Raw genomic sequence first — 23,033 nt, 5'->3', positions numbered from 1 at the left:
GATTGGAAGGGACCTCAAAAGATCATCTAGTCCAATCCCCCTACCAGAGCAGGAACATCTAGATGAGGTTACACAGGAAGGTGTCCAGGCAGGTTGTGAAGGTACTTAATAGTGCAAGTTATTTGAATGAGTTAAACCAGTGTAAGCATCTTTATGATAGTATAATTTTACTTATAAGTTTGCTTTGCTATAACTTTAATTCTCCCTACTTTTCAACAGTAGAGAAAATGGCTATGTTTACTATACATAGCTGTGGCAGTTTTGCTCTACTGTTTAAAAGGTTAACTAAGTATAGGGCTGACTGAAGGGCACTTACATTTTTTTCTTGTGCTTTTGTTAAATTTGTTTACCCAGTGTCAGATTTTTGCCGATAGCAGAAACTGAAGCAAATTGAAATGCATGAAGGGATCTATCAGAAAACTGCACTGTGACATAAATCTCTCTGAAGTCTATTCTGTGTATAGTGACCTGTAGGCAATTGTAATATTATGGGATACGATGTGAAGTACGTCAGGAAACATAGGAAAAATACTGATTTGCAATGGATATTATTTTATTTTTTTATCTTGCTTATGTTCTGTTGTAGTTCGAGATCGAGTTCGAACAAAAATGGAACGTGATATCCTAGTAGAAGTTAACCATCCTTTCATTGTCAAGTTACATTATGGTGAGTTGCAGAAAAATTCAGTTTTATATTGTAAGAAAGGGTGCTTGTCAATATAGTACCTAGTATTTGCTTTGTAGTTCAGAGAATCATACAAAATTAGTGTGCTATCTAAATCCTGATTCCACAAAGACTTCCCGTGTAGTAATTCTCATGCAAAGTAAGCACACTTCTAACTTGATGCACAGTGTTATGTCTTTCTAGGACTGGGTCTTGTAGCCCTTTGCTTTACTAGAAAGCAGTTACCTACTTAGATCTAGCCCTTCTTTTCCAGAACCTCTTCTCTTTTGTATATGTCATTCACTTATTTTTTTCTAATTATTTCTTATCCTTACTTTAGTTAATCTATAGAAAGCATATGCAATGACATTACTTCAAGTTGCATCAAAATTGGTGGAAATATGCCTTCTAATTTTAGTAGTATGGGCAGTCCTAAAAAATTATTAGGGGGGAGGAGGGGAGGAAATCAGTACTCTTAACATGTCATGCAGAAACTAAACTGAGAAAAGATAGATAATAGTTTCTGGTTTTAATTTTTGCAGTTGAATTTTCTTTTAGGATCCAGTTTTTCCAATAGTTCAAACCTCATTCTCTGAAGTGGATTATATACAGCTTTCACTGTATTACTTGTCACTCTTTTGCAAAGTAGACAAGATCTCCCTGTTAAAATGAGTTCCCAGAGGTTTTAGAATATATGCATTAGTTGCTAATTTACCCTTTTAAATCTAGGCTTTTTACTTCCTAAAATCTGGAATGAAATGCAGACTAACCTAAGTACAGTTTATTTTCTTAGGAGTTCCATTGGTGATTTGCTTTGTTTTCATATGGCATGAGAGTTACTTGGTCTATGATAGAGGAACAGTTACTTCATTCATTTAAATATTTTTTTTTCTGCAAAGGAGAAAGAAGAATAATTCATTTGATAATGAAAATACAGGTGAATTATTGTGTATGTTATTCTTCTGATCAAGAGTAAGAGTAGACAATGTTTAATTTTTTTAATTGATCTTTCCAGCTTTTCAAACAGAAGGGAAGCTATATCTTATTTTGGATTTTCTCAGGGGAGGAGACTTGTTTACACGTTTATCCAAAGAGGTAAACTTTTTTAACTTGAAATTTGTGATAACATTTGACTATAAATTGCCTATATTAGGAGAGTTTACTTTTTATCTTCTGTTTTCATTGAATAAAATTTTGAATATATTTTTTTTAATCAGATAGTTGGTTTTTTTTAATTTGCTTGAGGTTTTTAGCATGAAGTAGTCACTTCATGAAAATGCTGTTGGTAATCTACATTGTTTCTGAAAAAAGACTTAGACAGTCTCACTCTGCTGCTTTTTACACCTTGCAAAATTTTCTTCTATTGCTGCCATTTTTGAGTCTCAGAGCATGGATTAATATAAAGTAGTTGTATTCAAATTAACTGATTTATTTCTGGTTTTATTATCAAAATTTAGTGACTTTTTAATGATTTACATATGAACACAAAATTGCATTCTTTATAAATATTTTAAAAGCAAGAATTATATTCTACCTGTATTGGTAATTTTCCAAACAAGTAGACTTTGCCTTTGTCATGCTGATGATATCTCTGGGTAGATGTGTGAAATAATGGTTTTGGAAAGTTTAATTACCTCAAATTAATTTAACTCCCAAAATAAGTGCTGACATTTCATATATCAGATTTTTATTTTTTTTTTTAGCACTCATGCAAAAACTTCCAGCAAATACATAGTAGGATAGAGATATAAATATATCCAATGTATATCTAGTAGCCAGAACTTGTAATTGTAGCTGTTTTGCATTTCCCTTGCTACAGAGTATCTGGTACAGTTGGGTCACCACTACAAAGCTCTACAGTTATTAAGAAGAGAGTAAAATGCAATGCATTTTGTGTATAGATCTGTGCTGATGATATGAATGATGACATTTAATTCAGGAAAGCCATCTGTTTCAAGTTGCTTCTTTTAGTTTGTTTTGCCACAGATAATTAGAAAGTTATTAGTACTCTAAAATTGAGATACTTTTTTCTTAAAATCCATAGCTGCTTCTTGGTTCCCAAGAAAGAATGAATGTATATTGCTTTCCTGATGATAATATTTTCATCTTGAGCCACTCAAATTTTAAAAGATGTAATATGGTTAGATAAGAAATATTCATTACAGGTACCTGAATCTAAGCTAGTTGTTCATAACTGATGGAGTGAAATGGGCATGCTGGATGCAATCAATGTCATCCTTATATCAATTCATGTGATTTATAAATAGATCAGATGAACTGCAGCCTAAAAGTTCCTGCTTTTTCCCTATTGACTAAAAAGGGAAAAGTTACTAATTCAGAGCTAGACATCTATACTGCAGATGTTTAAGGTTAGGAGAGATTAATTCCATGCAATGTTTTTAAAGAACATAGTATGAGTATATTATCATCTTCCTGGGATTGTTCACTATTTGAGCTTCTAAATGTTTCTTATAGAAACTTCCCTTCTTGAATGTCCCTGTACTAAATGTTGACTCTTTTTAAAAAGTGACATCAGCAACAACTTTTTGAACAAGCTTTGATATCACTTTCTTCCTTTAAACTACTAAGAGGAACGTATGTGGTGTTCTCCATTCTCGATACTTGCTTAAAACAGTGTTAATCTGTGCTCTCCATTGCCATTATTTTTTCCAAGTCTATATACTGTATCTAAAGATGTTAGTTTTAAATACAGACTAGTAAGTGAGGTAGAATCAAATTATGGAGGATTTTTTAAATTTTATTTTCATCTTTTTCTCAATTCTCAGTAAACAGGATTAGTTTCTCTTCCTAACAGAAAATATGAAATTGCTATCTGACGTCTTACCTGTGCTCTTACATAGGCTATTTCCTTAGTTTACTCTTTGATCTACCTTTTCAGCAGTCACATCTCAGGCTGCATCTCGGGGGTTTTACCATCACTGAAAATTATTTCTTATGGTACTTATAGGCAGTCTCCTCAAAAACAAGATGCTTAAGCTTTTCTCATCTCTCTGACTTTGTAGACAACATTCAGGCATTTGGACCTCTTCAGTCCAAATTTGTTTTCTGGAATGAAATGATCACATTCAGTAAAGAGGTAGTCACATTCTTTAAATACTTCCCAAAAATTTTGGTCGCACTACAATGTGTCTATCTGTTCTCTTGAACAATCAGAAGCAAATAACCTCAGAAAGAATAAGAAGATATTGGCTTCAGAAGTTCTTTTTCTAGTATGTAGCATGAAATAGTATTGATTATAAAATCCTAGTTTTTGTCTAACCAAGAAATTTGAAATTCTAGGGTTTTTTAAAGAAATGAATTCAAGCATTATGAAGAACTGTTCTTCAAAACCAGTGTTACAGTTGTTTAGTTGGTGCTGGTGTAAGCATTACAGATTTTACATGTAAAATACATTGTTTTGCTTTTTCAGGTGATGTTCACAGAAGATGATGTTAAATTTTACCTTGCAGAATTAGCACTTGCTTTAGACCATCTACATAGTCTTGGAATAATATACCGGGACCTAAAACCAGAAAAGTAAGACTCCTCTGCAGCGAATGCAGTGTATTAATTTGATTTGTATAGCACTTCTACCTATGCACTTATCTTTCCAGCTGTTAAAGCTCAGTAATTTGCTATATAAACTGAGCAAGGAGGGAGGTAGGGGAAGCTTTTTGCGGGTTTTTTTAATTAAAAAGGTTGGATTTTATTTCCATTATAACATGAACATCTAGTTGCAGAGTGATATGGCAAGTACTATAATCCATGTTATTTTAAGTAAAGGCAACACTGAAATATTGTTGCCTTTCACTTTCCAGATGGTTTAAGGTGTGCAATGGAGAAGAGGTCTTCTTGGCCTTTTGTTTTTGTCATTATTATAGAATTTCCAGACTAGCAATGAACATAGAACAAATGGATTATACAAAGTTGCAGTGGAACGTTGTATCTTTGGATTTGAAAACCTAACAGCAAACATCTTTTGCAATGCTGATTTTTAAAATCCACTGCAGTAAGAGCAGAATGCAGTTTTAATTTTAAAGTAAAATAGGAGGCTTTATTTAACATATTGGTGATCACATAATTACACTGAAAACTTAAAATAAGCTTGAAGTTACAATTCTGGTATGGTGTTGTCTCAGTGTTAGTCATCTGTGCTTCATTCAAATGACTGAATTCTGTCTCCTGTTTATGTCTTTGCTCCAGTATTTTTTTTAGTTTTAGACGATGTAAAGAAGAAAATGTCAGTGCTATCATCTGGAACATTTGAATATTTCAGATATAAATGCATACTGTAGTGTTATTCCTCTACCTGGAGAGGAATCTAAGTGACAATATAATGCATGCATCTTCTGTTGTGCTTAATCAGATAGTGAACATACTCTGCCTCATTACAAGGAAACCTGTAATAGTTCTTAAGTCCTGATGTCCTCGATGATCTCACTTCTCTCTTACAGCTATATGGGGAACCTGAAAATTCTGTATGAGATAATTGTCTCATGTAAAGTATTAGTGAAAAAGAGCAAAAATTAGTACAGGTATTACAGAATCCGGCCATTACATGAAAGTTCCATTAAGAGAGCATGTCTTTTGTGCATCTCCTAGAAAAAAGATACAAATTTAAAAATGCTTAGCCCTGACTGACAAGAGGAGAATGATTCGCACTCAAATCAGAAATTTGGAGACTTTTGGCATGGAGTTGCACTTACAAATGAACGGGGAATTAATTATGTTTAAACTTTGAGAGTGTTCTGTTTAAGTAATTCTGAAGTGAGGAAAAATAGGCTTACTAAGTAGAAAAAGATATTTAAAAAGCAAAGTGAGAGAACTTTATTTATTTTGCTGATGCTTACTTCCAAGAGGAAAAGAACAAAACAGTAACTGTCAGAAAACTAAGGAGCTACTGCCTCAAACAGTGTGGTGGGGTTTTTTTGCATGTGTCTATACCTGTTGAAAAGCCCTGATTTAAAGCCTTGGGTGTATTTGATTAAAAAAAAAATCAAAGGTTGTAATTTCCTTCAAGTTTTAGATGAGATAGTAGTGACTCTCCTGGGCTGTATCAATTCTCTGGGGCTGTTTTCCACCATGGAAACTGCAAAGGAGAAAAAGGAAAGGGCAGGGGAAATGGCCATGCAGTGTGTGCCTGGGTCAGGTCTCATCCCTGCGGTGAAGCACAGCTCCCCACAGGACAAGCTGAAAGAACTAGGCCTGCTGTGTAGGTGGTGTTACAGAGTCCCATTCTGAAATACTTTGCATGCTTGGAATTGTGATTGTATTCTGTTGTGGTTGAGGATAGTTGGCATCTCAGTGCAGCCCTTTTTGTGATTAAACAGGTGGAAGCATAAGGCCTGCTCTAAGTATAGGGCCCATGACTCCTGTCCTTTGGTACGACATGAGAATACTTACTACTTGATGTTATTTGAAGGGGTCAGCACCCTTTGAAATGATAATTACAAATGAATACTCATTTTGTATACACATGCAAACGTAAATTATATTAACATATCTTGCTCAGTTTAAGAGAAATAGAGCTATATCTCTATTTTTAACAATTGTGATGACACATGCTACAGATGGCCAAAACTGAAACGTCAAGATAAATGTTACTACATGCTGTGCTGAATTCAACCAAATAGGTAAATAAAACTCCGATATCACAGAATGACAGAATGTTTGGGGTTGGAAGGGACCTCTGGAGATCATCTAGTCCAACCCACCTGCTAAAGCAGGTTCACCTGGAGCAGATCACACAGGAATGTGTCCAGGCAGGTTTTGAATGTCTCCAGAGAAGGAGACTCCACAGCTTCTCTGGGCAGCCTGTTCCAGTGCTCTGGCACCCTCAAAGTAAAGAAGTTTCTCCTCATATTCAGATGGAACCTCCTGTGCTTCAGTCTGTGCCTGTTGCACCTCATTCTGTCATTGGGCTCTGGATGCAGTACTCCAGATGCAGCCTCACCAGGGCAGAGTAGAGGGGGAGGAGAACCTGCCTTGATGTGCTGGTCACACTTTTCTTAATGCAGCACAGGATACTGTTGACTGCCTCGGCCACAAGAGCACATTGCTGGCTCATGGTCAGCCTGTTGTCAACCAGAACTCTCAAGTCCTTCTCTGCAATGGTTGCTTTCCAGCAGGTCAACCCCTAACCTGTACTGGTGCCTTGGGTTATTCATCCCCAGGTGCAGGACCCTGTGCTTGCCCTTGTTGAACTTGTTGATATGCCGATTATGTTTCATAATCTTTTAAAAAAATAAATAATTGAAGAAAAAGAAAATGAACATGCTCAAAGCATAGAATTACAGAATGGTTGAGGTTTGAAGGGGCCTCTGGAGATGATGCAGTCCAACCCACCTGCTAAAGCAGGTTCCCCTAGAGCAGATCGCACAAGAATACAGCAGGGCAGGTTTTGAATGTCTTCAGAGAAGGAGACTCCACAATGTCTCTGGGCAGCCTGTTCCAGGGCTCTGGCACCCTCACTGTGAAGAAGTTTCTCCTAATATTCAGATGGAACCTCCTGTGCCTCAGTCTGTGTCTGTTGCCCCTGATCCTATCACTGGGCACCATGAAAAGAGTCTGGTCCCATCCTCTTGACACCCACCCTTGAAATTTTATAAACATTGATGAGATCCCCTCTCAGCCTTCTCTTCTCCAGGCTGAACAGGCCCAGCTCCCTCTGTCTCTTCTGATAAGATCCTTCAGACCCCTCATCATCTTGATAGCTCTTTGTAGCATCTCCTCCTAATGACTCATTTTCATGCATGTTCAATTCTGCTTTTCTTTGTGTATGATGTTCTGTTTATTCATAAATGTTACCAGTACATTGTCTGAAATAACAGTTAGAAGATATTTTAATTTGTTTGTTTTATTCTTTTTCTTGTTTTTTAGCATCCTGCTTGATGAGGAAGGACATATCAAATTGACAGGTGAATAAAGGGAAATTGCAATGTCTAGATCTTTTCTGTTCATAATAAAACCTTTGCATTTTCCTTTTTCTTGGTAAAGCAGTATGGTAAACTAAGTAATTTTAACTGAGTAAATTTTGCTGTGGAGCAAATAGTATAAGGAGTTGAGATAAATTAAGTATATAAATATTTAAATAAAACGTCTGCTTTACAAGTATATCTGTTGTTGTGGACCTGTGATAATGTGGGGAGGAGAATTCTGTAATTCCCATATGTGTATCTGGTTGTATATACAAATGATAGAATCATCACATTTCACATTAGGGTGAAAGTATTAACTATAAGTGATTAAAAAAAATTATATTTAGAGGTTTTGTTTTTTTTTTTCCTTCCAGATTTTGGCTTAAGTAAAGAGTCAATTGATCATGAAAAAAAAGCCTACTCTTTCTGTGGAACAGTGGAGTATATGGCACCAGAAGTTGTTAATAGACGAGGCCATACGCAGAGTGCAGACTGGTGGTCTTTTGGTGTTCTAATGGTAGGTTTCTGGTAAATGTAAATAATAGCAGAACTGTGCTTTGCAAGGTTTGGTGAAACAAATTGAACTGTAAGGTGAGCTTTAAATGAATTCTAACTACCAAAAGAAAGTCAAAATTATATTAAATTAATAACAATACCACAGAGTTTGGATCAAGAACATGGACTAGGTCTCATATCAACATCAACAATATGCCATATTTCTCTTATTGTTGTATTGAAATATTATCCATCTATTTTGATTTGAATGTTACAGAGATTAATAGGAATACTGAAGTATACAGGGAAAATACTGTCTTTTCCAAGGCAGGAAGGAAATTTAGATCCAAATTTTAAATTTGAATTTATTCTCAAGTGGAGAAAAATGAGTGATAACTTTATAATTAGTCTCCAGTGTAATTACAACTTAGTGGAATCATCACAGCTGTTGCTCTCACACATCAAAATAATCTAAATGACACTGAACTGATATGGGATATAGTTGCTCAGTTGCTTATGCTGTTTCTGCAAGGAGTTAACTTCTGAAGTTGTAGGGTCAGGGGAAATAATGTTGTGTATCAAATATGGCTTTGGAAAAGAAAAATAGATCACACTTGGTATTTCAGGAATGCTGAGTGGCTTTTAACATTTATAATATGTGTGTGGTTTTGGCATAAAGATTAAGTAATTGTATTTTTAAAGGAAATGTTTTTGTTTCTTACTGCTTCTGCTACATATGACTGTAACAGCACAACTAACTTGTGTGCTTTGTAGTACAACAAGGACTCTTGTGTCTGAAAATAAGTCATTCTGTCACCTTTTAGTCATCTAGAATGCTGTTGTGGTCTGAAAACTGACTATGTAAAAGTAGCACCTGATAACTAAACTCTCTCCAGACAAACAAGCACACACACCCCCCTCACATATTAGTTGTTGATAACACAAAAATAGTAAAACTTCATCTTTACTTTATAACGCTGGAAAAGATTTTGTGCTTATGAAGTACATATGTTAGAACTGAAAATTGTTCAAAGATGCTAGATGTGAAATTTTTTACATTAGTATATGGAATATAGTGACACTTTGTCACTTGCATTTCTCATTTGTGTGGTAACTTTCATAGACAATCCGTATATATCCACTCTAAATCATTCTTATTTAGAATCTGTGTTGATTGAGTAGTTGTTAGTGTGGTATGAGTACACAGTGTCTAGATTGAACAGGAGTTTTAACAAAAAACGGACACTAGAAAGATATCTCAACAAATAATTCGGCCTCTTTTCTCCTGCTGCTAGACACTAAATATATTGAGACCATTCTTGAGAAGCATATTCTAATTTGTTCTTTAAACAGTGACTGTTTGAAGGGATCGTCAGATAACTGAAAACATTAATATAAAGTTTTCAGGAGTGCTATGTATTTGTTGAGGTTCTCTCCTCCTGAAACGAAAGGTGATCACTAGAGAAGGCCAATGTTGGCTTATTCTTAAAGTACTATTTGCCTGTTAATGTTGGAATATAGTACATTTTGAGGGAGCATGGAACACATATACCGAGTTGTTAATACAAGTGTGTATGCTTGTGACAAGTAGGACCTTGCTAAAGAAACCTTTTATTTCAAGCAAGTGTAAGCAAAATACGCAGCACTACAAATGTACCTTTAAAAAAGTTTTTTTGGAAGTGCAATTCGTGAAGATCATTCTAAACTACAAACAAAAGGTGAATACTTTTCATAGTTTTGACTTATGCCCCTCCCGTCTTCGTGACAATTGTCTTAAGAAGTGCTAAGGCTAAAAGTAGGGGTTTTTTTCATGTTGGCATTATATTAAATTTAAAATTTTAAATATAATTATATATGTAAAAATAATATATAGAGTACAAAATATGTAGCATTAGTAAACTGTTGACAGCTTTTATTCTCTGAATACTTTATTGGATAATAAGGAATTTAAAATTCTATTTTAATAAAAAGGGTGTTTACAGAATGCTGTTAGTGCAACTTCACACTCTTACTTTAGATCTAAAAATACTGCAGTCACACATTATTCACTCAAGTTATCCGTATATATTTTTGATGTTTAGAAGGCTAAATGTTTGGGTTGTACAGAATAGAGGATACCTTTTGTTCAGGATGAATTAAGTTTGCATAAGCTGTTTAGAAGGTTCCTTTATAATTATTTTAATTTTGATGGCTTTAAGTGCATGCCATGAAATTTCATTAAATTAAATTATTTTTCAATTCTTAAACCAAAAATCAGGATTTCTGCCTCAAAGTGGTGGCTGCCATGGCTGCTGCCAGACTGCTTTCACTGCCTTACTTAGATCTGATATCCCTGCAGTATGCTGCAGCTCAATGGAAGTGCCTCTGTATTTATCTATTTTTACTCAGTCGCTTTCAGAACAAATCAGTATTTTAAGTGTCTGTTGCCTGCTACCAGGCACTGTAGAATGTGCATGAACGTACTGTGTAGCTGTTACGTGTTCCTTCAGGCTTTATTTCTGCTGTATGCATATAGTAACCACTTTTCATCATGCATGTCTTTGTCAATCAACTAACCCTTTTCCCCTTTCCAAGGAAAGTTATGTACATGCCAGTTTTAAAACTCTTGACCTTTTTAATTATTTCTGCATGAGGAGAAATCATCACTAACTTTTGGAAGGGGAATCTTTTTCCCTACCCCCCATTCTCTTGAAAACTAAAATAAAGTTGTATAGATCAATTCTTACAAGAATAAAGTTTTTAGTCAGAAATGAAGCACAAAACATTATAGTCTAAATTTTTCAGATAAAAGCATGTAAAGCAAAGTATCAATATAGGAAAATATTTTGCAGCTTTAAAGATGGCAGACGCTGCTCAGTGTTCATAGTAATTTAAATCATACAATGAGAAGTTGTTTTGCACAGACTTGGGTTTTAACATGCATGAATTTTGGAAGGTTAAGATGCTAAGTAGTTTTGTCAAAAATTAGATTTTTGTCCAGGTAATGTAATTGATGAAAGTTTTACTCTATACAGTTTGAAATGCTCACTGGTACTCTACCTTTCCAAGGGAAAGACAGAAAAGAAACCATGACTATGATTCTCAAGTGAGTACACTCTTATTTATATATCTCATCAGGTATTCTACAGGGATGCCCTCCGGGCTGCAATATCTAATTTCTACTCTTCCCTCATTTCCAAAGGTACTGGTAAATCCTCACTCCCTATTCCATACTATTAATTCCCTTTGCTGCCTATCTAATTTGCCTTTCTATTCCTCCCCCATACCAGGTACAAAGAACTTCATAGCAGCTCAACAGTCTGTAATAATAACTTCTCCAACCATATGATCTTTCCCATCCTACTTCCATAATATTTTTCAACTTTCTTATCCTTTTTGATATCCTGTGCATTTTTTTCCTTGTTGTTTTTTGTTTTAGGTTTGTTTTGGGTTGGTTTTTTTTTTTTTTGAGAAAGTATTTTCTCTCCTTATCCTTCTCTTGTTACCAACTCCTCACCCTATTTTTATTACTGGTGCTGCAAACAACTTGCTCCCCCGATACTTCTCCTGTTTTCTTAAGTCCATCCTCCCTTATCTACTTTCCTATGGCTTACCCAAGCTCCAGTTTTCCCCTTTGCTATTTGCAGTATAGATTTTGCGTTAGCTATATTGTTTTTGCTAATGAAGGCCTGCTTTTTTTTTTTAATTGCTGATCTCCTGCATATCCTCTGAACTAACACAGCCTATGACATTATTCTCCCACTTTTGGGACTGTAATCTAATGCTGTGCAAACAACTCTATTTCTTCATATCATAGTTTCACTTCTCTGCTTCCATCCATTTTTTACTAATACCATTTTTTTTTCCCCCATGGAGGCTTATAATACTATTTTAGTTTCCTCATTTGCTTTCTGCTTAATTGTTTATCATTGTTCTTAGTCCTGTTACACTTGTCTACCTATATTTGAAGCCAGCATTTCTTTTGCACCAACAACCTGTTTCGAAAAATAAATATATTAAATTCTTTCATATTTTTTCTATATAATTAGGATGTGAAAACCTCTAGAAAACAAACTCATTCTTTTCCTTGCTTTTGCTTTCATAATGCATACGTGTTGTGTTATTCTTTGCCTTTGGTTTTCTTCCTCACCTTATATTTGCAAATGTATTTAGTAATGCTAGTTTCTTCTGCTGTCTCAACACCATGCCAGTTCAAATCTCTGTGTTGTGATTATTGAATGTCTTTAACTAAAAGGTTCTATCTATTCACAGCAAGTGTAACATCCTTCTGACCACCTCCTATTTATGAGAAGCTAGTCTGAGATAGTTTTGCTACACTCATGTATTTCCGGAGCCATGCCTTTTTTTTCTACCCATGCCTCACAAGTCTCATCTTCTTTCCTCTGCCTGCATGTGACCCCACTCTGTTCCCCAACAGTCTTTCCACTGCTACTACAAAAGTCTTCTGTATTCAGCTGCTGTGTAGAATATCTTCCTTGCATCCCCAGTTAACTGACATTCATAATTACATTCAGAGTTCATCTGAGCATGTATCTCTGATTTCCTTTCCTATCTTTTTCTTTTCTCACCTTCTAGTCTTTGTAATTGTTATTAGTTGTGGAGAGCAGCACAAAAAATGTGGTACAAAGTAAGGAAATTTTTCCTCTGTTTTAATGTTCTGTACACTTCTGTTTATTGCATATAAATCTGTTTTGCTGTTTGTAATATGCATAGCTAAAAAAACAGAAGGTATTTTAAAGGCTTTTTTGAAAAGTTCACATTTTTTGTCTGGCCCCATAAGAATGGCAGTATGTTTTCTTGTTCTTTTCTGTATAGTAGTAACTGTACTATATTTCTCCTTAAATTTTTCATAACACTGTTTGAAATGGACACGTGTACATACAAATTAATATTTTTGTAGTGTATAATTTCAGATATTTTGCTTTTCTTACCTTCTGTTCCTGAAAATCCACAGAATATGTATTCTTACAACACATGTTTTTCTGAGCTCTTTATTTCTTACAACGTTACCAAGACAGGTTCTTGTTTATTCTTGTGTGTTTTACCTAAAACTGAGAAACTCTGCAATTTGAAGAAATCAGTGTTTGCAGCAATAGAGTTAAGTTTTTAAAGCATCTTCTCTCCTTTACTGAAGAGGTATGCCTTCATATAAAATTTGTCTTCATCCATCAGGAATGTCAGAAAAAAATTGCTGTCACTCATGTAGTTGTATAACCTAAGAACTGTGAGGACCTGGTAATCTTTTCTTCTGGTGTGTCATGTGGCCAGTAAAGGATTTTATAAAAGTTGCTCCTTAACAATGGAAAGGGAGCAACAACTTTCTTAATCTCTGTGGTTTGCACAAGGGCTTCCAATTCACTCCAGTGTGACTGCATTACATACCAGTCCTCTAGAATTTCTTCTACTTATTCTGTTTCTGTTCATTGAATCACTTCTCTGTAAGATTAATTGCAGTTATGTCTTTTGGCCTCTCATGCTGAACCCTCAGGGCTGCATCCTACTGTTGGAGCCAGTTTGGATTGTAATAAGGCAGAGATTTCTACCCACTCCAGCACAGTCCTATCATATTTTGTTTTCTGTTCTCTGTCCTTCAATAACATTGTAAATTGATACCATTGTGCTTCTGCAGACAATGCGTTCCTTGCTGTCTCTTACAGCATAGCTCTGTAAGAGCTGTGAGCAGGAATGACATCAAGGGAATGTGCAGTGAAATCACTGCATATAAAGTGCATGAGTATGAATTCGGCTGGTAGCGGTTCATGGCGATGGCCCACTGCCCATTCCTCCATTCCACTGGTGCTCTTGATCTGCCTGTAGTCTGTAATTGAAGATCCCAAAGAAGGCCAAGTTTTTCAGACTTCCCGATCCCTCCTCCCTGGCTTCTTTAATGCTGAAAGGAATGGAAAATTCAGTAAATTCTAGTTTTAAAGTAATAAATAGTGAAACAATGGCAGCGTATATGCACTTGCCAAAGTGACACAGAGGTGGACATCTGCAAATAGCTGGAGCACAAGGCAAATTGTATCTTCTGGTTGAAACAAAGAGAAAGCTTGTGTCATGAATTGTTATGGAAAAATACAAGCTACAGGTTGAGTGAGAGATGGAAAGGAGGGAATTGCATGAATCCATACCATTATCATGGTTATCAGAAAGAGAGACCTCGTAACAGTGAGAGGATGGAGCCTTAACATTAAATGGAGAGGAGGACAATACGACGAGAATTGCAAAACAAACTTAAATGACAGAACTAGGGTAACTTAAATCTAAAAATTCAAGATTAGCAAGTTGGAAAGTAATATTTGAAATGGATCGGGGGAAGCAAAAAGAAAGAAAGGAGTGATCTTTTTCTCTTTTTTTTTTTTTTTACTGGATAATCTTGCAAGATCTGTTTTACTTTAATGCAATTCCTATCTTCTAGCTTAGCTTTCCTGTTGTTTTGCTTGGGTGTTCTTTCATGCATGGGATAGTTTTCCTACCCCTTCTAAAATGTCTTTTACTATCAGAATGGATTTGCTCATTTGGTGTCACTTGGTAATATTATAACTGAAGTTTACATATTACAAAAATTTACAAGTTTGTAAACTGTTACTCTGTAACTATTCTTTTCTGCATTTTTAATACCTCTTCCTCTACTTAAATTCCTGAGTCATTACTGAAAGTATTATACTACTAAAAAAAAAAATTACAGGTTTACATGACTGACAGCACTTTTACTCTGTTTCTGATGTCTGAAGGCAATTTCTCAGTGATGCTATTTTGTTTGATATGGATTTGTTGAATCACAAAGGATGGGGGAATGCAGTTAATTCTTGCCTAAACATGTTTGTATGCTATTAATTATTTTTATTCTATAGGGCCAAACTTGGAATGCCCCAGTTCTTGAGTCCTGAAGCACAAAGTCTTCTGCGAATGCTCTTCAAAAGAAACCCAGCAAACAGATTAGGTAAAGTGTATAGTGGAGAATATCTTAAATTTGATCATAGTATTGATAACATCAGTGATCATTAAATTGACCAAGTAAATTTAGTTTTTTCTGTAAAGTAGGCTTTGAAGTAAGAACATAGTTTGACTGTTTGCTCTTCTAACGATCAACAAAATATTACCATTTCTGTTATTCATGCCTAAAATGAATGCAGAAGAAAAAAGAAATACAATTTTGCTAGTCCTTTTGACAAAGAAGAAAATAATTCACAGATGTTTTTCTTCCTTTTAAAAGGAGCGGGTCCAGATGGAGTTGAAGAAATTAAAAGGCATGCATTCTTTTCCAAAATAGATTGGAATGTGAGTATCAAACTCAAAATTAATTCAGAAAATTTCTTAGTTAAGTGTTTGGTGTTTTGTAACTTCTAATTCATTCTGACATACGTCTTCTCTACAGAAATTGTACAGGAGAGAAATTCATCCCCCTTTTAAACCTGCAACTGGCAGACCTGAAGATACATTTTATTTTGACCCTGAGTTTACAGCAAAAACTCCAAAAGGTAAAAAGAGAAGAATTAAACAACTTACGTATTCAAAAATTAGACACATTGTTCCCGTTCAGCTTATGTAAAATGTCTTGTTCTTCCAGATGTTGCTTGGCTAAATGAATGTTCACAAACAAGTATTCCATAGTTCATGGAAGCTTTTGTGGTCTTTGGTATAAATATATCCTGAGGCACAATAGAGAAGTCCTATGTTAAAAATAAAGTAACCCTCAGCCACGAAATGTATACATACGTTCAGTTTTATTTATCTAAGTCATCTCATTTATTTTAATTCAAAAAGATTAGCCATGTCTGTGTCTCTTTAAAGGCTATACTCTATAGTAACTACTTCTACATTTCTACAGTCCTAAGATTACATTTGGCCCTTTTGAAGGCCACCACAAGGCTGATGTGGCCCCTGGTGAAAATGAGTTTGACACGCCTGCTATATAGGGCTTCATTTAGTTCATGATGGTGATTCTGCATACTATGTATATGTAGAAGCTTAGTCATTTCAGACTTTGGGTGGCAAAATTTGTCTTTCAGTGCAATCTGTCTTTGTATAGTTTTACACTGATCCTTTCAAGCTCTGATACAAATGTTTGTCTTCACAAATTTAGGGTGTTACCAAAATTAAAGTACTTCTCTGTAAATGTCATACAGATATGCTGCTTTATGTAAATGTTTTCTGCAAGGTACTGTTCTTTGTATAGTAAAATATTGCCTGACAGTAGTATGATCTTTGTAGTCATTGACTGTCAGTTGTGTTTCTAGATAGTATATGCAAAACAATTCAATAATTATTTGTATTTTGGTCCTCAAACACTTTCTGCAAATTCCAGTTTCTGTGTACTTTGAAGAGCAAACTACGTCTCTATTCTATAGAGTAGACGTAATCTCATCTCTACATTTCAAAAACTCTGCTTGTAAATAGATGATGTGTTTTACAGATTCGCCTGGTATCCCACCTAGTGCTAATGCACATCAACTTTTTCGGGGATTTAGTTTTGTAGCTATTGCATCAGATGATGAAAGCCAAGCAATGCAGACAGTTGGAGTGCATTCAATTGTCCAGGTGAGTACATCTGCTCTAAATAAAAATTTTTTTAAAAAGTCAGTAAAACAGTATTGCTGTCTCTTGGTGGAGGGATTGTTTCCATTATTGCAGAGTGAAGTACCATGGCCAACTCTTTATCAGCTTTATACAAGAAAAGTAAAGATCAGATTATTTTATCCAAACACAAGCTCTGAAGGTACAGGATCTGTTAAATTACTGAGCAGCCCTGGGTGTGAATAGGCTTCAACCCTTAAATGAAAACATTCTACCATCTGCACTGTGTTAACTCTTTAGTATCAAACTATATTTGTAAGGTGGAGGGGAATAACAGACCTCTTGATGTTTTTGTCCTATGCATACACATGTCAACCGATTCCCACAGTGCGGTAGGAGGCACTGGAGCATAATTGTGAATTGTATCTGAATGTTTTGGAACCCATGACATATTTCATTCCTCCCGAGCCACTTAAGTTAATGTGCTAATCTGATATTTTGTGACCAATTCCAGTGTATCATGCAAGTCAATGTTACAGTATGCACACAAGCTTTGGCTTCCTATTAGCATCAGAATTACTCCAATACAGTCTCCCATATTAATGATTGTGAGGTTGTCACTTTTAGTAGCCTAATGCAGTTGCTATTCTTATATATTCTATTATTGCCAAGGCTGCTTATTTTTGGACAACAAAGCTTTGTTTAGGTGCAATTTTTGTGTGAGATGAGAAAAGTGGACCTCATGCTAGAATGGGGGAAAGGCATGTCTTGCCTCCTTATGAGCCTGAGGTCATCCTAAAAGCAGGCTTCTGCACTGGAGAGTTCCAGCCAGCTGGGTTGGAAAGGCAGATACATGTACAGGAAAGAAAACTGGAAGCCCTCTGCAAAAATTGTATTTCTATGACATCTTTCTGCTTTTAATAATTCTAATTACTGAGGAAGACTGAGTTGTGAAAACCAACTGATCTAAATTGTGTTGAAAACTTGTTGTTGATTGACAGGTAGGAAAAAAGAGGTATGCTGTAGGATTTGGTTTATTTATATTTTCACTGTAAGGATATTTTGGAAATATCTGATAATTTTTTTAAAAAATAATTCAGAACCTGAATTGTTCTTTTATTTCTTTAATCCTCTCATGTCTAGTATAGTTATAACATGCTTGTTTGTATACATTAGCCGTTTCATGTGTAATAAACTATGCTTTTCAAGGGGTTTTAGATCCTTTTTTTGTTCTAAAGAAGCAATCAGATTTGGTATATGTGTCAGAATGAGTTCTGGTCCTGAAGTCTTGCTAAAAGTTTCAGTAGTCTTTTCTGTGCTCCTTCTTTCATGCATATTTTTGTGGATGAAATTCTTGTTCTTTGTATATGGTTTCCTTCTCTTGTATGGGTCTGTTACTCTGCTGCCTTTCTTTTGTGCCCCTCCACCACTTCCTCACTCCTATTTCCTCTTTTCTATGCTGCCGGATACCCAGATGGTTTCCTGCAAATGCTTTGCATCCTTTGCACAAACTCCAAATAGTAGAACACTATTTCCTTCCCTTACAAGAGTGAACACTTGTCCTTCTCTCAGCTTTTTATTTCTGTGAAAGGATTTTTGATAGCCATTCCATGCAATTTCCAGTTAATCTGATTCTATTCAGTATGTCTGAATTTCCCAGCTGGCATCCATCTATTCAGATAATAGAAATAGTGATGCTTTTTTACTATTATTTTATCATTATTTTATCATGCAGTCTTCTGATCTTTTTTGGTTTAGAGATTCTATTTTTAAATCAGTAACTACAAAAATCATGTTGTCAGTGTTGCGTTATTTACAATGTGTCCAATGTATAATTTATCTCATACTAATATCAAACGGATGGTAGTGGCTATTTAGACCACTTTGACCTAGTACAGCCATCAGGTTAAAATTCAAAGCAAATCAGTAGGTATTAAAAAACTTATTTTCAATATAACGAGCAGTTACATATTTAGAATATTCATCAATTGATAATGTTATTTTGGTAGCAGTTGCACAGGAACAGCATTCAGTTTACTGATGGATATGAAGTAAAGGAAGATATCGGAGTTGGGTCTTACTCTATCTGCAAGAGATGTATTCATAAAGCTTCAAACATGGAATATGCTGTAAAGGTAATTACTTTGTTATAAAACACTTTTCATGCTTTAGCATCGTAGACATTGGGCATTATTTAGTTGCCATAAAAAAACAAAGCAAAATAAGATAATTTTTAATATAAAAAGATTTTAGATGCAAGTATCAATTATGCTAATTAACCAAATAGAATATTTACTGGCAGATATGTATATAGAATTGCTATGGGGTTTGTTATCTGTATGCTGGTTTGGGTAGTGAAAAGCAATTTGCCGTCTTTGAAACACCTATGTAATTATGGTAAAAATGATGGGAGTTACACGACTGCTTCTAGAAGGAAATGTACTATGACAAGCTTACATGACTCTTCAGCATTTTTAAAAAATGGGATTACTTTTAGTTATGTGGGATTTTTGCTTCCAAAGTAGATTCATGAACTGTCAGATAGCTAGGAGTTCATAACAGTGTTTAAGTCTGGTATTCCTTCCAGAATAAACTTCAACTCTTTGTCTTTGCTTCCTAGTTTTCAACAAGGTTTCTAATGCTGTTTTTATGTTATTCTATCGGGCTTCCTAGCACTTCTGTAAAGACACTGAATTCTTAGTTGAAATCAGCAGAGTTCCCAGGAGTAGAATAAGTTTTTGTTTTGTTTTCCTTTTAAAGTCCACTAATACACACTCCTGCTTTCAGAGTAACCATTTAGCCCTACAGTGTTATGCAAAAAGACAAAAAAAAAAAAAAATCTGTACTATGAGGCTGTTCTCTTTTTTGAATTCTTGAACAGTTTACTACTTAATTTATCTTTGCATTTTACATATTTAAGTCTGTTTGGCTGTATCCTTGTACACAGATAGTCTACTTGGAAACTCTCCAATTTCAGTTTATACTTGTCTTTATTCTGGCTCTGGCGAGGAACAGATTTGACCTCTGTGCTTACAATTTGAAGTAATTTCTTGAAACTGGATGGAATGTACTTGCATAGTTAATTTTCTAAGCCATAATATTCATTTTGCATATTGCCTCACTTTTTTCCTGTTGACTTTGTTGTGGCTTTTTTACCTTGAGGAATCATGAAAAAAGAATACGGTGATCAATGTCCCGTGTGTTAGGATGGTGCTGGTATAAGTAAAGGCTTCAGGATGTCAAGAGGAAGGAGTAAGACAGAGATGGAGAAGACATTAGAGGAAATTCTATAGTTCAGAAGGAGAGGAAAACAAAAGAACAATAAGAATACTTTTTAAGTAGGGCAAAATAATATTTTGCTTGTTTGTACCGGGAGAATTTCAGAGCTTGATAGCAAGCCTCCAGAGATTCGAATGAAGTTTCATAATGGAATGCTTGTCTAAATTAACTCTGAGAATTTTTCTGTTTTGGTTTGGTGGGGTTTTTTTAATACATATATATTTGATTCCCTTACTCTCCTGCTTTGTCTTTTACTGCACTAATATTTGTTTAAGATTAGCTTTGTGAAAATCTGTTCATTAGCATCGTCAAACCAGTATCTCGTGTTGATTTAAGAACATCCTATTTTATTAAATGGTGGGTGACTGAAGTCTTACCTACTAATAAGCCTTGCATTATTTATCATAGACTGAGGGATCAGATCACTTATCCTCGAAAACTGTTTTTAACTGAGAGATTTTTCCATGTTGTTCCAATATTTTTTGCTTTGCCTTGCTGTTCCAGTTCAACAAACTTTGTGTATAATCCATGCCCTTTACCAGCAACAATAAATACTGCTTATCTGTTTATGCTAGTAAGCACTCTAAAGTGTTGCACTATATAATATTCACAAAAATAATCATGCCTTTGTATCTATTTGCTCTTATAGATCATTGACAAGAGTAAAAGAGATCCAACAGAGGAGATTGAAATCCTACTGCGCTATGGACAGCATCCAAATATTATTACCCTAAAAGATGTAAGTATTCTGTTAAAGACTTCCTTTGGTATATTACAATTGCATGTCACTTTCTAATTTGAGACATGACAAACCACAAGTTTTAGATTTATGTTACTGTCTTTCAATATTTAAAAATAAGTGTCCTAATGCAATTTATTCAACAATATACATTTTTTAACTGAGATGTCTCATTGTCATCTTTTTCTTAAAGGTGCTCTTATTTTGGTGCAACTTAATCCTAAGCAGTCAAATAGCTCATCCTTCATAAAGCCTAACACAGGAATAAATCATATTATGTTGCCTGTATTTTTAAATGAACAAGCAAGGTTTACTGGTTGCTTTTTGAGTCTACTTTTGTTTACGTTAGTCAAAAGCAATTTTAAAGTTGTTACGTAACTGGAGACTCACTGTTTGAGGTAGCACAATACCCAAAGTAGCTTTCATTGACAGTAATGAGTTTTACTCAGTAGTGGACAGAATCTTTTCATATCTATGGCCATAACTTTTTTTTTATCCTAGTATCTTTATCTAGTCTTTGTATTGGAAGATTATTGAGCTATTTTTTTCTTGTATTACTATATTTGCTATGACCATGGAAACACTGACCACAAAAAGCAGAGAATAGCATAAGTTGGGAGGCAGAGGTTTTTTGTAGTGATTGGTAGATCCTGGTGATCTAACGGAAAAAGAGAATTGGCTTTCTCTCCTTGATTATGCATTAAAGAGGATTAAAAATTAAAAAGGCATATGCTTAATGACTGACTTAGTCTACAAGAAACTATTCTGGTCCCCAAAACCAAACCTCAAGCCAAACAGCTAACCATTTACAGGAAGCTGAGCTCAGCTGAAGGGAGATTATCAGGCATTTTGAAGTCATTAAAACAGTAGCCTGTGAATACTGTGGAGATGAGTACTAGAGAACTCTGCCTAAAGATCTTCTCCTATTGTTATCTGTCTTTATCAATATCATGTAGCTTGGCCCTTTCGTGGGAGAACAAAATAAGTCAGATATACAAGGGAGCCCACCATAGAGCTTACCTTACTGCAGGCTAGGTATCATGATTACAGTCCCAGTTTCTGTTTGTTCTGTCTCATGTGGTTGGACAATAGAACTACCCAAAAGCAACTGTGCTAACACAGAACCTGCATCAGCATTCAGGTTGTTTTTTGTGCTGCATGCTAGGTTAATGTGTTACTTTAATTCATAATAGAGATTATGTTATCTAAGCAGCAAGACAAACACAAGGAATGTGAGTAGTTACTTGAACTTAAGTATAAAGAATATTTTTCACTAAGAGCAGAGAAATGTAGGCAGCTTTGAAAAGTTGCCACATATATTGAATCATTCTACTTTGTAATTAATTCTTCATCAGTCATCTTCCAGTAGGAGCCATCTTTAATTCACACCAACAGTAATATACACATAACAAAAGGAGACAACAACAATAACAACAAGCCTTAGGTCTATAGAGGAAGATAAGACCTATAATTCTCACATAAGGCTATAATTCTCACTTTTTTCTACTTCAGATGAGTTCCTCAGGGCCAATTTATGGAAGTATGTCCAGTTTAAGGAAAGAGGCCTAGGATTCATGTATGTTAGAAACTTGTATAATATCTACTACTGTAAAACTGTAACATTGTTTTAGCTTTTCATTGTCCTAATATAGATGCATAGGGCAGATTGCTTGTATGTCCCGCAATATAGTGGTGTGCTATTACAGGTTTCAGAGGAATGAATACAGAATACTTGGCCTTCAGGCCTCAAACTCATCAAGAGCACTATGTACTACTGTACGAATAAAACTCAGTGTTAATTTGACTCTATTTTTAATTCGGTTCTGCACCAAAATTTGAATGTTTCTGTTTTGAAATGCCAAAATAAAATGTTTCAACATTAAGTGCGCTCCTTTGGAAATTATTACTCTGCAAGAAATAATTTATTTATTTTCTTGTCTTTCTGGAATAAATGCAGTAATATTTGAATTTAGCTTAGGATGGAAAATTTCATTCTTGCTGTGCATTTACATGTAATTTAATTCTGAAGGTGTTCGGATTGAAACAATGGAAATTCAAAAGACCAAATTTTTTCTGCAATGAACAATCCTCTGGGGTTTTTCCCTCTGATTATTATCAGTGGTCTTTTTCAGTTACACTGTATATTAACAAAAGAAGGAGCTATATTGTGCTAAATCAGATGTCCTTCTTATCCAATATCCTGCCTCTGACAGTGGCCATTAGTCGAAGCCTAGGAAACGGTGTAAGAACGGAAGAAGCACACAGCTTCCAACAAACTGTCACCTGGAAACTTCCTGTGCCAGACCATTTCATGTATTTTACCCTTTTTTACCTATTAGTTACTGTTCCATAACAGAACTTTTGTCCTGTCTTGAGTTATTTAAAGCATTGGCTGAAGAACCTTTTCAGAAGCATTTTAGAA

The 23,033-nt window shown here is 35.0% G+C and overlaps 1 protein-coding gene across 4 annotated transcripts in view; it reads left to right on the top strand.

Annotated features, from left to right (window-relative positions):
• RPS6KA3 (ribosomal protein S6 kinase A3) overlaps positions 1-23,033 on the top strand; it is a 76,919-nt gene that overhangs the window by 39,421 nt on the left and 14,465 nt on the right. For 3 of the 4 annotated variants that reach the window (XR_013921911.1, XR_013921912.1, XM_080340716.1), the window contains exons 5-16: positions 587-667; positions 1,680-1,759; positions 4,095-4,201; positions 7,544-7,581; positions 7,956-8,098; positions 11,091-11,161; positions 14,931-15,019; positions 15,293-15,357; positions 15,455-15,557; positions 16,493-16,617; positions 18,603-18,728; positions 20,522-20,611. Coding sequence is in view for 2 of the 4 variants with exons in the window: in XM_080340716.1 (XP_080196842.1) it covers positions 587-667; positions 1,680-1,759; positions 4,095-4,201; positions 7,544-7,581; positions 7,956-8,098; positions 11,091-11,161; positions 14,931-15,019; positions 15,293-15,357; positions 15,455-15,557; positions 16,493-16,617; positions 18,603-18,728; positions 20,522-20,611 (1,118 nt within the window). In the remaining 2 variants the exon portion in view is untranslated. The remainder of the gene's footprint in view (positions 1-586; positions 668-1,679; positions 1,760-4,094; positions 4,202-7,543; positions 7,582-7,955; positions 8,099-11,090; positions 11,162-14,930; positions 15,020-15,292; positions 15,358-15,454; positions 15,558-16,492; positions 16,618-18,602; positions 18,729-20,521; positions 20,612-23,033) is intronic. The other variant, XM_080340717.1, reaches the window with a different exon arrangement.

Source organism: Nesoenas mayeri (assembly GCF_963082525.1).
Source record: "Nesoenas mayeri genome assembly, chromosome: 1".
In the NCBI taxonomy this organism is placed as follows: domain Eukaryota; kingdom Metazoa; phylum Chordata; class Aves; order Columbiformes; family Columbidae; genus Nesoenas; species Nesoenas mayeri.
This window is presented reverse-complemented; position numbering and strand designations above follow the sequence as displayed.